Source organism: Zalophus californianus, chromosome 1 (genome assembly GCF_009762305.2).
Source record: "Zalophus californianus isolate mZalCal1 chromosome 1, mZalCal1.pri.v2, whole genome shotgun sequence".
NCBI lineage: Eukaryota > Metazoa > Chordata > Mammalia > Carnivora > Otariidae > Zalophus > Zalophus californianus.
Window position 1 is genome coordinate 85,992,592 of NC_045595.1, and position 16,421 is coordinate 86,009,012.

General features: G+C 50.9%; 1 protein-coding gene across 6 annotated transcripts in view; it reads right to left on the reverse strand.

The window, feature by feature from the left end:
* The window catches only part of GALNT15 (polypeptide N-acetylgalactosaminyltransferase 15), a 53,021-nt gene extending 43,453 nt beyond the window's left edge, over positions 1–9,568 (reverse strand). For 4 of the 6 annotated variants that reach the window (XR_003518565.2, XR_003518564.2, XM_027586915.2 and 1 more), the window contains exon 1: positions 8,408–9,568. Coding sequence is in view for 4 of the 6 variants with exons in the window: in XM_027586915.2 (XP_027442716.2) it covers positions 8,408–8,934 (527 nt within the window). In the remaining 2 variants the exon portion in view is untranslated. The remainder of the gene's footprint in view (positions 1–8,407) is intronic. The other 2 variants (XM_027586917.2, XM_027586916.2) reach the window with 2 other exon arrangements.
* Positions 9,569–16,421: the final 6,853 nt, after the last annotated feature.

The window sequence follows — 16,421 nt, forward strand, 5'->3', positions numbered from 1 at the left end:
CGTCTGCAAAACGAATTTTCGTCTCAGGGTCTGCTTTGGAGGAACCCAAACTAAGACAGTCTCTGATGTCACGGAGTTTATGTCCTATGAAGCTGATAACCAAGTAATTATTTAACAGCTGCAGCAAGTGCTCCAAGGAGACACACAGGGAGCGGGGCAGGGATATGAAAGCCAGGACCTGAAGGGTGGGCAGCATGCAGTTGAAGAAAGGGGTGTGGGTGGGGAACAGTGTTCCCGGCAGATGTCACAGCCTCTGCTAAGGCCTGCAGGTAAAAAGGAGCTTGGGCATACCAGGAACTAAAGGGAAGGTATTCCAAATTTATGTCCCCTTATCTTGATTAACATTATATTAATAGCAATTTTCTATTTTATGACTTATTTTTCAATCATCTGAGGGAATAAGGTAGGTAGGTAAACAAACAAGTGAGCAAAAGGGCCCTGGGCAAGTCACTCCCCCTCTCCACGTTTCCGATTCTTTCTGTCAAGTGGGGGTGCACGTTCTTCCTGCTCTATTCGTGCCATGGCTTCGCTGGGGGAATCGGTGAGGCGGTGCCTAGAAACCGCTTTCGGACATTGCAAAGTGGTCCCCAACTGGGACAGGCAGTTGTGAAGAGGATCCATGAAGAAATGCATGTTCTTCCTATTTCCTAATGGGGTTACTTTCTTTGTCCTTCAACCACATAGCTGGTGGATATTTTTCTCTCTCGCGTTAGTATACGTCCACAAGCTCACCCTGACCTCATTTGTCCATCTTTCTGAGTGGCTGCAGCAGGGAAGGAAAAGACCAAGGGCTTTGGAATCAAATCAGTTTGGCTCTGGCTCTTGGCTCCATTTACAACCCCTAATTAGCCAACACGGGGAGGCTGATACATTTCTATAGCCCAGGGGTGCTGCTTGGATTAAAGGGCTCCTCCTGGCCCAAGAGGGCTGCTGAATGAATGTTAGCTTCAGATCTTCACACTCCGAGATCAGAGGAGTCCGGGGTCTGTGTTTACACACAGATGCACGCCCTCTCTGCATGCAGCTCCAGGATCCCCTATGAACTCAGAAAATGCATTTGGGCGATGATCCTGAGAAGGATGAGTCACTGCTTTGCGCCAGATGGCCTGGCTGGGCCACAAACACTGCCCCCACCCTTTCTGTGCCTGGCCAGAGTAGAAAGGTGTCTGCTGGGTTTTCTGTTTTGGGGTTATTGACCTCCAGCTTCCACCAAATCAGCAGAGGTCCCCCACTCAGATGAGTTTCCATATCGCTGCCTAGAGCCCACCGATGCAACAAACTGGGTGCTTATCTGCATCCCTCAGGGCTCCCCAAGCTCCTTGGGTTTAGGGCTGCATCTTGCTTACCTTTTCACCTTTCATAGTTGCTAAATAAATATTTGTTCAATGAATGAAGGTAGGCACTGTTCTTGCTCACAAAAAGCATATAGACTGGTGGTCTATGCAAATGGGGGGGTAATGCCATAGAGTCAGCATCCCACATTCTGTGAAAATCCCAGTGTTCAGTCCGTTTTGTAATTGGTGGAGCTCATCCTGGGAATACCAATTTCCAGAAGGGCTGGGACACAGCCTGGGGATGATCCTTTGAGGGATGGACAACTTCCTACAAATGCGAGAGGAGTATGGGACAGGCTAGAGCCTAGAGTTGAGGCTAATGCTGCCTGCCTATCATTCCCCAGAGGTGGAGAGTAGTCACACAAGGGTCACATAGTCCCCTTCCTCTTCATGGGGTCCTCAGAAGCCTCTTCATGGGGTCCTCAGAAGCTCCTTCTCAGGGGCTCCAGGCATCATTGGCTTTGCTCTGATTCTGGCTCCCTGGCCCTGGACTAAAGATGGGCACTGACAAGGAGTCACTGGTCTGCACACTGACCAGGGCCTATGAGGCATCCTGGGGCAAGAGTCCCCCTAACAGGCATAGCCTCCCCCAAATCGTGGCCAGGTAAACCTTCCAGCTCCTCTACCTCAAGGAGTTTGATATTCGGACCTACAGAGAGGATCAGCAGTTGGTAGCAGGTCATAGAACAGGCAGTAAGCCAAAAACGAGGCAGCAAAAGCCAAGCGGTTGCCCAGGGCCTCTCAGATGTTAATGCCCACCTGTCATCCCCGCCCCCATCTCTTTCCATAAATGCAGATTTGGATCCCAGAGGCTGCACTTCAGGTGATCCTGATGCTGCTGTCCTCTGGACCAGAGCTTGAGCAGAGGACAGTGGTTGTTAGTGGCAAGATATTAGCTGGTAAGTGGCCAGCAGGGCAACATGAGCAGGCTCTGGGGACACTAGCTGCTGGAGGACATCAGGAAGGCCCTAGAGGGGCTATGGCTTGTGAATCTCTTTCCTGCCCTCCTCCTGCACCCCCAGGCCTCCTCCTTGGGCAGTCGCAGCTCCTCACTCCCTGTGCAGACTACAGGAAGCCCACCAGTGTCTCTGCTCCTTCTCACCTCAAAGGGTGGCTGCCATTGGAACCACTTAGGAGAGTCCCAGCAAACTGTATTTAATTCGTTGGTCTGGGGTGGAGCCTGAGTGTGATGATCTGTAAAACTCTCCAGTTGATTCTAATGTGCAGGCAAGGCTGTGAACCCCTGGCCTCATCAGAGTTTCTGAAACTCTGACATGAATATCAATCAGCTAGGGATCTTGTTAACAAGAGAGATTTTCATCTAGTAGGTCTCAGTGGGGCCTGAAATTCTACATTTTTGATTCTGCATTTTTGATCCTGAGGACCACACTTTCAGGGGAAATAGCAGTTTTCCTAAGAATTAAAAAAGGTAAGACGGGAGTTAACCACCTCTGATCTAATCCCCCAGCCTAACCCGAAGCAAGACTCTGCTGCATTGACTCCCATGAGCACATTAGATCTCAGACAGTTAGACTCAGCCTGTCTATACCACAAGCCCACTGAAGGGTGATGGATCCAGAGTGGAGATCCGGGGGGGTGGGGGGGCGCCCATTCCCAGCCATGGCTGCCCCGGGCTTGAGGGCAGAAGGCCTGGTGAGTGTGTATTCCGTCTGTGGCTTGGCTGGCCAGGGCCCGTACCCAGCACTCCTACTGCCCACACGGGGTTGTCTTCCCTCCCTTGCAGGTCGGGAGGGTGGGTAAGCTGAGCTCTAGCCCCGGGTGACGGCCCCAGCCTGCTCCTTCTGCTCTCCCCTCACTGCCCCTGCCCCGTGCACCGCGACCCTCTCCTGGACAACAAAGCTGCCGCCAAAGCAGCCTCTGGGCAGGACAGAGGGAACAAAGAAGTGGATACCCCTTCCTGCACCTCCCCGCTGGCGGTGGACCTGATGCCTCACAGCCCTGGCCCTCGGCCCTGGCTGCGCATCGGAACCACCTGGGGAGGCCCAGGCCTCTCCCCAGACCAACTAAGTAAGAATCCCTGGGAGCGGGATCTGGCATGAGTAGTTTTTACCACTTACCAGGTAATTCCACTGTGCCACCAAATCAGTGATGATTCAGCAGCCCATGGGGTAGAAAATAACTCTTTGATCAGAGATAAGACAGTGACGTGATGTCCCCAGCTGCCTGCTCGGACTTTTCTCCACCTCTCATTTCACTCCTAGGCCCTACACTTAAGAATATGACAAGGACACCTTCTGTTTGGACTTGACTACTGAGGGGGGAGGTCATCACACATATTATCTCATTTAACCTACAACCCCACGCGAGGGTGTTATTTTAGCTACATTTTAGAGGAAACAGAGGCGTGGAGAGGTTGAGTGATCACACGGGGTCCCACAGGAAAAGCCGGGACCAGGATTCAGCCCCAGGTCCACTGTTCTTTGGGCATATGAGTTGGTCACAGTTGTGGGGATATAAACCAGGGAGACACAGGCCAAAATAGGAACGCAAGTTCTAAATTGATGCCCTGGATATAAACCAGGGAGAACGCAAGTTCTAAATTGATGCAAGTAGGTAGCACACAGCCAGGTACGGCTGAGCTGACATTTGCATTTAAGTACAAAACTCTGGGTCATGAAGGGGACTGTGTTCTTCTCTGCCTCTCTTTTCTATTTTCCAATCCCAGTATTACCTCCTCCATGGAAGCTTCCAGAGCTCTACTTCCTCTCCACTCACTGTCCAAATCAGTGATTCCCCGAACTAAGATCAGCTTTTAAAAATTCAGATCGCTGCACTCCAACTCAGAACTATATGGAGAGTCTCCAGCAAAGGGGTCTGAAAATCTACAGTTTTAACAAGCAAGATGGGGGAATCTGACAAGTATATACTTTGGTGATCCAGTGATGTAGCCCCTTGCTGCTCAAAAATGTGGTCTGTGGACCAGAAGAGCCAGTACCAGCTAGGAGCTTGATGGAAGTGTCGAATCTGGGGCCGAGCCCCTGGCCTACTACATTAGACTATGCATTTTAACAAGATGCCTGGGGGGAGGGCTTACGTACACTTTAAAGTTTGAGAAGTGCGGCTCTGTCTAACCTGTTGGGTATAAAGAGTGTCCTCGGATCAGCAGCTTGAGCATCACCCAGGAAACTTGTAGAAAACAAATTCTTGGGCCCTACCCTTGACCTAGTGAATCAGACAATGTAGGAGGGGAGGCCAGGAATCCGCATTTTAGCAAGGCCTCTGGGTGATTCCATGTGAACTCAAGTTTGAGGGCCACTGCCTGGACCAGGAGTTTACAAAGCACTTTCTCAGTTGGGAGCCTCTTTGATCCTGGCAATCGGTTGCCCCACGCTGGATGCCAGGATGATCAAAGGAGAGGTGGGCCTGGCAGAGCCTCGAAAGCTGTCATGCCGCACGAGGCCAAATGGGCAAGGCCTTTTCCTCCCAAACCCCTCTTTGATAGCAGCTTTGAAGGACTGAGTCAACCTTCATCTTCAGTCTGGGGCTCTTTATTTCTCTTTATTTCATCTATGTAATCATTCAGTTCTAGTACTGCCCCTGGCCCCAGGACCCTGCCCTCCCCACAGCACAGCCAGTCCATGGAGCTTCATCTGTTCTTATAAAGAACACACTGGTCAGTGTGCACGGGGCTCACATTTCCCCAGTGATGTCATGCTACGGACCTCTTTTTTGCATCTTACTTGTTTCGCTCCGCATGGTGCTTGAAGGCCTCCCCCCATCAGTATTGTGCCCTGAGTCTGTGACTTCTACCTCCCTCAGAGTGCCTCTGGGCTGCACCCAGCTCCCCCAGCGCCCCCTGATCACGTGCTCAGGTGGCTTCCAACTCCTCAGTGCCACCAAGGACGCTGTGAGATGTCCTCCTCCCTCCTCCGTGTCTCCCTGTGGACCCGTGTAAGTTCTCCCTAATTTATAGGTGGAGAAACTTGAAAGGCTTCCAACCCAAGTGATTTGCCCAGAAAGTACAACATGGCGGTTACAAACATGACTTTGGTGCCAGACACACCTGGTCAGATAACCTGGCTTCAGTTCCTTCGCTTTTCTGTGCCTCAGTTTTCACATCCGTAAAATGGAATGATACTAGTATCCAGCTTATGGGTTCGTTATGAAGATTAAGTGAATGAAAACCACTTAGTAGGGTTCCTAGCACATAGGAAGTGTTCACTGCAATTTTGCCTTTCTTTCCAGAGCCTGCCTTTTGACTTTTTACACTGATTTTTTTTCCTGTCTCAGTCTTGCATTATTACTGACTTCCTTGCATGCCCCTTTTCAACATGACCTTCAGCAGTGACCCTAGAGGTCCTCAGAAAAAGCCTGAGGCTTTCTGGGGGGAATGAGCAAAGGCCAGGACTGGTTTGGAGATTTTGGTGCATGAATTGGGGCCCGCAGGACTTGTCTGGGTTAGGACAGGCTTGCAAGAAGCCCTAGGATGGGTGGTGCTCGGCACACCATAGCCAAAGGCAGAGGCACTGGAATTTCCAGAGTTCTCCTAGCCCCGGGGGGAAAGCAGTGCAGGACTCGCACTGCTTAGTGTGAGTAGGCGCTTATTACACGGCTGTTCTTTTATGAGCTGTATTTGGGCCTGGTTTTGTAGTGGAGAGAGGAGGAGAGGCCCGTCACCCTGGAGGGAGTGCGGGGGCTTGTTGCCTCACTTTGCAGAGAATCCCTTGTGTGTCCTGAGAGGGGCCGGAAGGGCAGCACCTGAGCTGCAGAGGGGAAAGCAGACACTGGGGGCCGAGGCCCCGGCCGCACAGGCTGCAAGGGGGGGCTGGGCCAGCAGAGGGCGCCACACACCTCCACACGGAGCTGATGGCGGGCCTGGGAGAACTGGGGCGGGCTGGGGGCAGGTTTGCCTGGGACTGCGGAGTTTCCCAGTCCGGAAAGTCCCAGACAAACTAAGATGAGTTGGTTATGCTGGCTTGAAGAGGCACCCACTGAAGCGGCGCACACACACACATGCATCAGTGAACATCGCACACGTGACACAAACGGTACCTGCACTCACACCACACATGCACAACACACACCCATGCACTTCACACCCCAAGCATAACATGCCACACACTCGCACACACACGTACAACTCGCCCCACACACTTACAACATACATGCAACACACTCAATGCACACAGACAATACACACCAAATACACGTGCATACATGTACCCACAAACATGCAAAATAAGCGGTACCTCACAATACACACATGTACACCACATGCACTGCATATACAATACGCATATATACCACCTACAGGTGCACAACACACGTGCCTCAAAATTCACCCATACTTGCACCACACGCACCCAAAACACTCATGCACTTCACACTGCATGAATAGTACACACAGCCCACATACACATGTACAACTCAGATAATAGGTGTGTACCACACGTGTGCAACACATGCAACCCACGCACACAAGCACACCTATGGGTAGCCAGAGACCCTCTTGTTTGAGGCAATGTTTCTTATTGGCAAAATGAAGACACTCCTTCTTGTTCTAGGCCAAAGAAAAACTGTATCCAGAGAATTTGAAAACAATATATTCATTCATTCAGCCCTCATTTCTTTACTGTCTGCATGGCAGTGACCTGAGCATTGAACAAACATCAGTGACCATTTAGCTTTGGTTGTAGTGAGTGTTATGAATTCAAACTTCTGAGAGCACAAAATTGCACCGGGGTGGGCCTGGCTGGGCCTGGAAGTTTCCTGAAAAGAGCTTCTTAAGCCAAGACCTGAAGCTGGAAGGGCAGGGTTGGGATGGGTGAGATGAGTGAGGCACCCACACGCGCAATGTAAGGAGTCACTCTCCCGCGCTGACCTGCATTCGCACGACCCCGAGGGTGAGCGCCAGGCAGTCAGGCTGACAGGAACATCCCCCCGCTCCCCGTCCCCCACCCAGGGCTCAGAGAAGTACATTGTCTCGCTCCTGATTGCAGCTCTACATGGACCCGCTCACCCACAGGGTCAGAACATGTGTTTGCTTGTTGGGAAACTCTCTGGGCTCTAGGAACAACAGTGGCTTACAGAAAGGGACTTCCCCGAACTAACCAGCCACTTTGGCCCTGGCTGCTGGACCAGAGCCCTCCTCTGCAGCCGGCCATGGTCATGGTGGGAGAGGACAGGGGATGTACAAGGCGAGCTCAGCCTCTCCCTGGGTGCGAGTGCAGCCTGCATATTGTTACACTTCCCAGCTTGCCTCCTGGCGGTGGGGCCACCCTGCCAGGCTCGGCTGCATCAGCACAGCATTCTGGCCCCTGGGCACTGGGACTGTGCCCTGAGTCTAGTAGACTAAGGAGGGCAGCATGGGGTGGCTATCCAGGGAGACTGGAACTTCTTGGATTCCAATCCCTGCTTTGATACCTGCCAGCTGTGTGACCGTGGACAAGTTACTTGACTTCTCTGTGCCCTGTTTCCATACCTATAAAATCAGCCTGATGGTAAATCCTCTCACTCATCTGACAGAGTTGTAAGATTTCTTGTAAGCCTTCAAGAAATGAGGGCTGAATGAATGAATATATTGTTTTCAAATTCTCTGGATACAGTTTTTCTTTGGCCTAGAACAAGAAGGAGTGTCTTCATTTTGCCAATAAGAATAATATATGAACCAATAATATATGAACAGCTTTTAGATTAAAATCAGGCATGATGGCAGGAGTCATATGAATGTTAGTTTCAATTGTTATTTTGACCCAAAAGGAAATCAAACAATAGGAACAATCATAATATCAAAATGTATCAAGGCCGAGTGTTAGAGCTGGAGCGTGGGTTGGAGAACATCTGCCCCAAGCTCACTATGTGTTGAATGGAAAAAGCTGTTTGACCTGATAATCCCGAGACAGAAGGACTAGAACCGGGGTGGGGAAGAGAAGAGCAAGTAAGAGCTCCTCCTTTTCGCACCTGGAGCGCTGGTTAAATCACCCGACCCACCCAGAGTTTCTCACTCAGTGGAATTGCTGCCCTTAGGACAGTGAAGGCAGAGTGGAGAAAGTTATCATCCCTGAGGCTGCAGCTAACGTCTCAGAAACAGGGGAAGCCAGGGCCTTACTTACAGTGGATGCCGTACCTCGGGCAGCGCCCTCTGCAGGGGGATGCGGGCACTGAACGCCTCCTCCAGGTTGAGTGCGGTAGGCTCATCTTCGGATACCGCCCCATCTTCCTCCTCGGCCGCCCAGTCCCTCTCTGGGGCCTCTTCATCCTGCCTTCTGCTTGGCTGTTTGATGAGCCGGTAGCTGCCACCTCTCCTGCCCTGGGTCTTGTTCCTTCTGGCCCTGGGTGAGGCCACGGCCACCAGGAGCTGATCCTCCCGCAGCGAGATAAAGGGGGGCAGGCCCTCCAGGGGGCCGTACTCTTGGCCCTCATCCTCGGCCTCCAGCACCCATTCCTGGGATTCCCCGAAGTGCAGGCGGTACCCAGCATCAGGGCTGCGCGGGGCGGCCTGGGCTGTGCGGGCAGGGCGTGGGGCGCGCGGGGGAGGGCGCAGCATGGCCACCATCAGCAGCGCGCATGCCAGCATCAGCAAGAGCAGCAGGAGTTGCAGTCCGCACGGTCCATGCCGGCATCGCTTCCTTAGCAGCATGTTGCTGGAACTTGCCAAACGCAACAGGTCATATTCAAGTCCGCTCCCTCCTCCAGCTCCAGGTTCCTTCGGGCGTGCAGGAGAACCTGGCTTCCTAGTTCCACCTGGAAGTTTTTTGCTGGTCACTTAACCTGCTCCTTTTTTCCCTTCTGACATTAGCCAACAGCATGTGTGAGACTGACTTGCACTTACAATCAGAAAGCCACGGGACCCAGGTCCCACCCTGGCTCCTCTCTGAGTGGATTTCTGTAATTGCCTTCTGAAAGCCCCTTCGCGGGGTCTTCAAATGGAATCGTTTTGCCCCCTTTACCCCCTTTATCTCCTTGGGGAAAAAAATTATTCCATTCTGCTCAGGTGTTTGGTCTCACGTGTTTCGTCTCCCCCCTCCCCCGCCCCTTGCATGAATGGTCAGGTTGCTATGCGATGTCTTGGAGGGAGCTGATGGGTCCTCAGTCCAGCGGAGCTGACAGTCGTCCTCCTTTGGATGCTTCAAGTCAGGTCAGATCAACAGATGTGAAGCTGGCAGGCAGCGCCTGATTTCCTTTCACACATAGCTCCGTGCTCAGCTGAGAGCCCTCTGCCAGACACATCGGGAGCCAAGCATGAGCCTCGCTCCTGGTCCTAATGCCCTCACTGTTCCAAGGCTTTGCACAATCCCATAGAACACAACTCCAGGGCAAAATAAACACCGGCATTGCCAGGACCAAACCCAAACAGGAACATCCCAGAAGTTCAGATTTGAATCTCATTCATAGAAGACTTCTTTCCCCACCCACGGGGGCAGGAAAGAGTATTCCCTCCTGATTTCAGAAAGGCTGTACCTGTGGCATAGATGTAAACAGCTAGCTATCTATTGCACCCTGAGCCTCCCACGAGTGATCTGGAAAGTTAGGCTGGACTCTCCCTCCTTCTTCAGGACCACTGTCCTCATCCTGCTGAGAATGAGGAAAGCTGGGGCTCCGAAGATGCGCTCCAAAGATGCACCCCGAAGTCCCTCCTGCCCACAAGAGCATCTGAATGCCTCGTATACACGGCCACTAAGGAGGGAAATCAGGAGAAGAGTGGCATGTTCTTCAGTTGTAAAACCTCCTTCATTCAACCAACAAATATTAATGAGCACCTACTATGTGCCAAAACTATTCCGGGACTGGGAGTCCAGCAACGAATAAAACGATGCGGGGATGAGCATCTGGGGCAGACGGGATAGCAAATGCAAAGGTTCTACGGCAAGCATGTGCCAGGCCTTTCCAGGAGCAGCAGAGAATCCAGCGTGGTAGGGACAGAGTGAGGAGGGCAGAGTATGATGAAAAACAGGACGAAAGGGACAAAGCGGGTAAGAGGTGAGGGGGGGGTCACGGAGGACCTCGGAGGGCATTGTAGGGCTTTTCCTCTTTGTTCTGAGTGAGATGGGCACCCTCGGAGGGTTGTGAGCAGAGGACAGACACCACTGACTTGGATTTGAACGGGATCACTCTGGCTGCTATGTCGGGATCAGACTGGGGGAGCAAAGGGCAGAAGCAGGGAGACCAGCTCAGGTGCTGTTGCAGCGAGAAATGATGAAGGTGTGGACCAAAGTGGAGGTGCCAAGGAGCAGTCAGCTTCTGGGCATATTTTAAGGAAGAGCCTATAGAACTGGCTGGTGAATTGATATCCAGTGTAAAGAGAAAGAAAAGAGTCCAGGATGATTTCAAGTTTTTGGTCTGGTAATTGGAAGAACAGAGTAGCCGTCAGCCAAGATGGAGAAGGGCAGGAGTTGGTGGAAGGAGATATATGACAGCGGCTGGTTGGGCCATGTGAAGTTGGCGATGTCAAGGGGAGATGAAGGGTGGGCAGCGGGATACATAATAGCTGGAGGTCGGGGAGAGGTCTGGCCTGCAGATGGTAAAGCAGTGCAGGGATGGTGCCTGAAGCCACGAGATCCAAGGGAGTGATGTAGATGGGAGCGAGGAGGGAATGTGGCATGCTCAGAGTTCCTGGGCTCCTGGCTGGAATAGCTGATTAAGGGTGACTAACCATGACTGTGAGGTGCATTTCTTCTGCTGACTGCAGAACTGCCAGTCTGCCCAGTAACCAGGAGCGGGGGGGGGGGGGGGGGGGGGGTGCTGCCATTGGGGAATTCCTGAAATGAATTGCTCATTTTTCTATTTTGATTTTGATCTTAGAATGTGAGCTTAAACATCTCATGGAAAAAAATGTTTTTCCTTTTGATTCAGTTGCTTCTTCCAGAGCTCCAGCTCAGTGTGTGTGTGTGTGTGTGTGTGTGTTTTCCCTGAAGACATTCAGAGTCAGAGGTGACATAGTGGGTTATATGTGATTGTTCTTAATAGCCTAGCATAGTGTCCTGATGGACAGCAGTTAGGATTGCTGGATTGGACTATATTTTCCAAATCCCACATCAGGGTGTAGTGGGGTGGGAGTTATATGGCTTTCAGGTTCAAGAGGCAGGCACTCTGGGAGATGTCATTTTGAATTTCTGGGACATTTTGAGGTTAATAAGAATGATTCCAGAAGACTTTCAGAGAAAAAGGAATGTGCAGTCTCCAGCCCCAGGGCAGCACGCCCTCCCCGACCCTCTCCAGCAACACTGGTTTCAAACTCATCAGCCAACTCCCTGCCTCCCCCACCCCACCACCACCACTGCCAGGGCCTTTACCTGGCTGATCCTTTGCTTGACCTCTCCTTCCCCAAAAAGCCAGCCATAAGGCTCATTTACTTGCTTTCATGTTTCTTCCAATATTGCCTATTCAGCGAGGCCTCACCTGACCCACCCTTTCACACCAGAAGCCCCTCCATCTATGCATGGCTTTCCGTCCTCTTGCCTTGCTTTCTTTGAGAATCTCTGTAGATTTGTCCAACACTTGATAAACAAGATAACTCAGTTCTTTGCTGTCTATGCCCCCATCCCACCCCCATAAAAGGTAAGCCCTACAAGGAGAACTGGTCCATCAGTTCGCTGCTGTTTCCCCAGAGAACTGTGTCTGACACAGAGTGGGCGCTCAATAAATATTTCTCGAGTGAACATAGAGACAACAATATAGCTATTCTGATTCAAGTCAAGGGAGGTCAGCATGTCCTCTGAGACTCCGGGATTTAGATCAGCCCTAAAAGGATTCCCCATAGCCCATAATCATGGGATGATACTTGAAGTCTGCTAAGAATGAAATAAAATTCCCACGTACTTCACCCAGGGACAGAGTCACCCCGAGCGGAGGGAGCGGTGGGCCCTCCTGGCCCCAGGCCACTGGGACCATCTACACATGCTGCTCTGCCCCGTCCCAGCTCCTGGCTCATGGGGGTGTTACTTCGCTGCTTGTACATCTTCTCTCAGCTGGAGCCTCCCTTCAGCACCCGGATGTCAGCAGTGAATCCTCAGTCTACAACCCTGGCTCTTAGCTTCTGTCTTTGTGCAGCTGGAATTTTCCTCATGATGTCTTCTGCTCAGAAACAGAACCAAGCAAGCCATGGGTCCCCAAACACAACACAAAGTCTTTTTAGTCTCCACGTATTCCTCTCAGCCTGGCTGGCTCAGTCAAAAAAGCGTGAGACTCTTGATCTCGGGGTTGTGGGTTCAAGCCCCCGTTGGGTATAGTGATTACTAAAAAATAAATAAACTTTAAAAAAAAAGAAAGAAATGGGGCTTCCCCTAGAGACATCCCTTCTGTCACTGCCCAAAGCCTTGGGGGCTACCCTGTCCCTGCCCAGGGCTCTTTAGGGAAGGAAGGGCTGGACACAGTCCCATGGCCCCTGGCCCCTGTCATCTCTCTCCTCTCTTTCTCACCTGTGTTCCTGTTGTGGGTTGAACTGTTATGGATTGAACTGAGGGTTGAACCTCAAAAGATGTTGAAGTCCTATGGTACCTGGGAATGCGACCTTATTTGGAAATAGGGTCTTTGCAGATGACCAAGTAAGATGAGATCATTAAGGTGAACCTTACTTCAGCATTACTGCTGTCCTTATGCAAGGAGAGACTTGGCCACAGACACACACAGGGGAATGCATGTGAGGATGAAGCCAGATATCAGGGCGATGCACCAACAAGCCAAGGGATGCCAAAGGTTGCCAGCAAACCACCAGAGGCTAGGGGACAGCACGGAACAGATTTCGCCTCACAGCCTCAGAATGAACCAACCCTGCTGACACCTTGAGTTCAGACTTCAGCCCCCAGAACTGCGAGAAAATGAATGTCTGTTGTTTAAGCCCCCCAGTCTGTGGTGCTTTGTTACAGCAGCTCCGGAAATTATTACAATTCCTTTTGCCCACCCACCTTTGCCTTCCCTCAACTCTCCCTCTCCCTGTCTTTCCTTTCTTTTCTCTCTTTCCACCTCTCTTCTTATATCACACCACCTCTGCAGTCAGTGTGCTGGTCTTCCTGTGGTGCAGGCAGCCTGAAGAAAGCCTCCTCTAAGGACTGGACCTGGCTTGGCTCCGGCCTGGGGCTCTTGGTTCTGGTTTAAGACAAGCCAGGTGTGGGTCCCTCCTGAGGCTATGGCCTGGTTCTCCTCACCTCAAAGCTCCAGTGCCTGAGATCCTTCCTCCTTCCCTCCCTCTCCCCACCCCTCCCTCCCTCCCTCCCTCCCTCCCTCCCTTCCTTCCTTCCTTCCTTCCTTCCTTCCTTCCTTCCTTCCTTCCTTCCTTCCTTCCTCTCTGTCTCTCCCCCGCACCCCCATCCCCGACCATGGGGTTTTTTCTGATCGCTGAATTGTTGAAAATGCCAACCATATTCTAAAACTATGGTCAACCAGTTCTTCCCGATACTGGGTAAGTGTTGGGGGATGGTTTGAATTTTGTTGATCCTTAAACTGAATTTTCAATGCTGCAGTTGAGAATCACAAGCTCTAAATGAATTTCTCTAAATGAATTTTTTTGTAGTTTTGTAATGGTACATATGTGTATCAAGAAAGCTATAACTTAGGGTTAGATTGTGGAGTTTTTTTCTTATTTGTTTTTGTGGGTTTTTTTGGAATGATTTGTTAATTTTTCTAACTTTACCAAAATTTGCAGCTTATACCTCTATAGAACAGGGGTATTTTAAATCACACAACTGCAGAAAAACAAGAGCAATATTGGGAGCTGGGACAATGGACACTCCAGCTAGGTGCCCATTGGGATGTCTGCATGTTACTTCCTTTAGCTTTTTATCCGCCTGTTTTCTAGTAGGCCACAGCACCTTTACTGTGGAAGAGTCTGCTGTTTGCCTAGAAAAAAAGTTAAGTCTTTGATTCAGTCTGGTAGCAGGTCAAAGTGCCTGAACAAGTCAGAGACCAAGAGCCTTCACTGAAGGAACAGTGGACATCAGCTAGTAAATAAAATCTCTGCCATGCAACAGGAGACCTAGCCCAGGCGGTTCAAGACATCATCAACCGGTGAATCATTCAGTTCCCGTCTGAACTTGAGGTGGAAAGAAGAGCCAGAAGCAAGATGAGAAGAGAAAACAGTTCCCCCAAGTGCTTGACCACAGGCGTGTCCTCTGTGTGATTTTGTTATGCTATATGGTGATGGCCATGAGCTTTCTGGCTTCCCCTATTAATGGTGGCTCCATCTTTGTCTCTCTCACACATAGCACAGTGCCTGGCTCAGCAACACATGTCAAATGCTTGGCTCTTGAAGATGAGACCTGTTGTACACTACACATTGTGCACTGAATGAATTGTTGACAATAAGGTAACAGCCTGGGTTGGGTACCAATGTTCGGCCTTAGAAAGGGGAGAAGGCAATGAGAGGTCCTGCATGCCAGCCCCACCTCCTCCCTTCCCTCAGACCACCTGACAGGACCAGGACTGAGGTGGCCAACCCCACTCCTGCTTCTCTGATGTAACCCGTTCTGCCCGGCTTTCCTTGTGCCTGGATTGTACTGGGAAGGAACATTACCACTGATTAGGGCGTAACCGTGTGTGTCGATACCACAATGATAAGCATTGACAGAGAGCAGTTTTTACACAGGGCTACCTCAAGGGAGGAGTGGCATCTATGATCCTTGTAGGGTCATCTCCGAATGCAAGAGTGACCAAGAATAGAAGCCCTTCTTAGCCCTTCTCGGACTTCCTGAGCTAGAGTTGATGGGGGGGTGGGCCCAGCCATCTGTGTTTTAACAAGCCCTCCAGATCCTTCCGATGTCTGCTAAGGATGGAGAGCCCCCTCGTAAGGATCAAGCAGAGAAAGTCAATTATCATAGGGTTTCACTTATCTGTGGAACATAAGGAAGAGCAAGGAGGACATTAGAAGGAAGGGGAAAATGAAGGGGGGGAAATCAGAGGGGGAGATGAACCATGAGAGACTGTGGACTCTGAGAGACAAACAGGGTTCTAGAGGGGAGGGGGGTGGGGGGATGGATTAGCCCGGTGATGGGTATTAAGGAGGGCACGTACTGCATGGAGCACTGGGTGTTATACGCAAACAATGGATCGTGGATCACCACATCAAAAACTAATGATGTACTGTATGGTATCTAACACAACACAATAAAATAAAATAAAATTTTTTTAAAAGGAATGCATCTCCCTCAATGTATATAATTGTCTAATCACTATGCTGTACACCTAAAGCTAATATAATATCAAACGTCAGCTCTATTTCAATTCAAATAAAAAATTAAAAAAATATATATATAAAGAATATATCTCCCCTAACATGACAAAGAAGAAATCCAAACTCAATTTGCTTCTTTCTGTCTTTCTCTCTAATCTGGGACATAGTCTTCCTGGGCATGAGAGGAAAGCAAGGGAGCTCAGTTTTGTGTGTATAAACCTCAGATGTGCAAGGCCACATTCTCCTCACATTCTCCTCAGTGTGGGTTCATGAGTTCATTTGGGGCAAAAATAAAAACACTCTGGTGTTAGGCCGTTCAAGGTTTTGCCATGCCCTCCCTTTCCCCGAGGGAGGATCTAGGTTGTGGGTGCTACCCAGGACCCAGGCATCGAGAGGGAGCACGCCTGTCTTCATTCTGGTGATTTACCCATATCGGGGTCCCCTCAAAGGGCCCTGGTCGCATCTGGCCTCTGAAAACCCTTACAGAGGTTCTGCTGGAACTACCTGCTCTCCAAACACAAGGCTTCGTTGGGCCACAGGCTCCCTGAGGCCCAGCGGCGCCACACCTCTCGGGGGGTACGGGGAGCTCTGTGAGACCGCCTCACACCCACCAGCCCAAACCCGCGGAAGACTTTTCTCCTGCTCGCACGGTGTGCTGGTTGTAGAAGCCTCTGGGGGCTTGTCACTGCCCTGGACCGTACCCGAGCATGGGGACACTGGTCCTGTCTCTCTCTGGGGCTTCTGTCGGTACCTCCACATCCACTTTCGGTTAGGGGATTGGCTTGGAGGAGGGGCATAGGGCACTTTCCAGGGATCCCCTGGGATCCAAGGTCTCTTTGCTCTCCCTTCATCCTTTCCTCTTCTGGACTAGTGGGTTTAAAGATAGATGCATTTAATATTTCTTTTTTAGTTCCCGAAGACACTGTAGCAGCCATGGTTGACCCACTGCCCTGGCTCCCTTG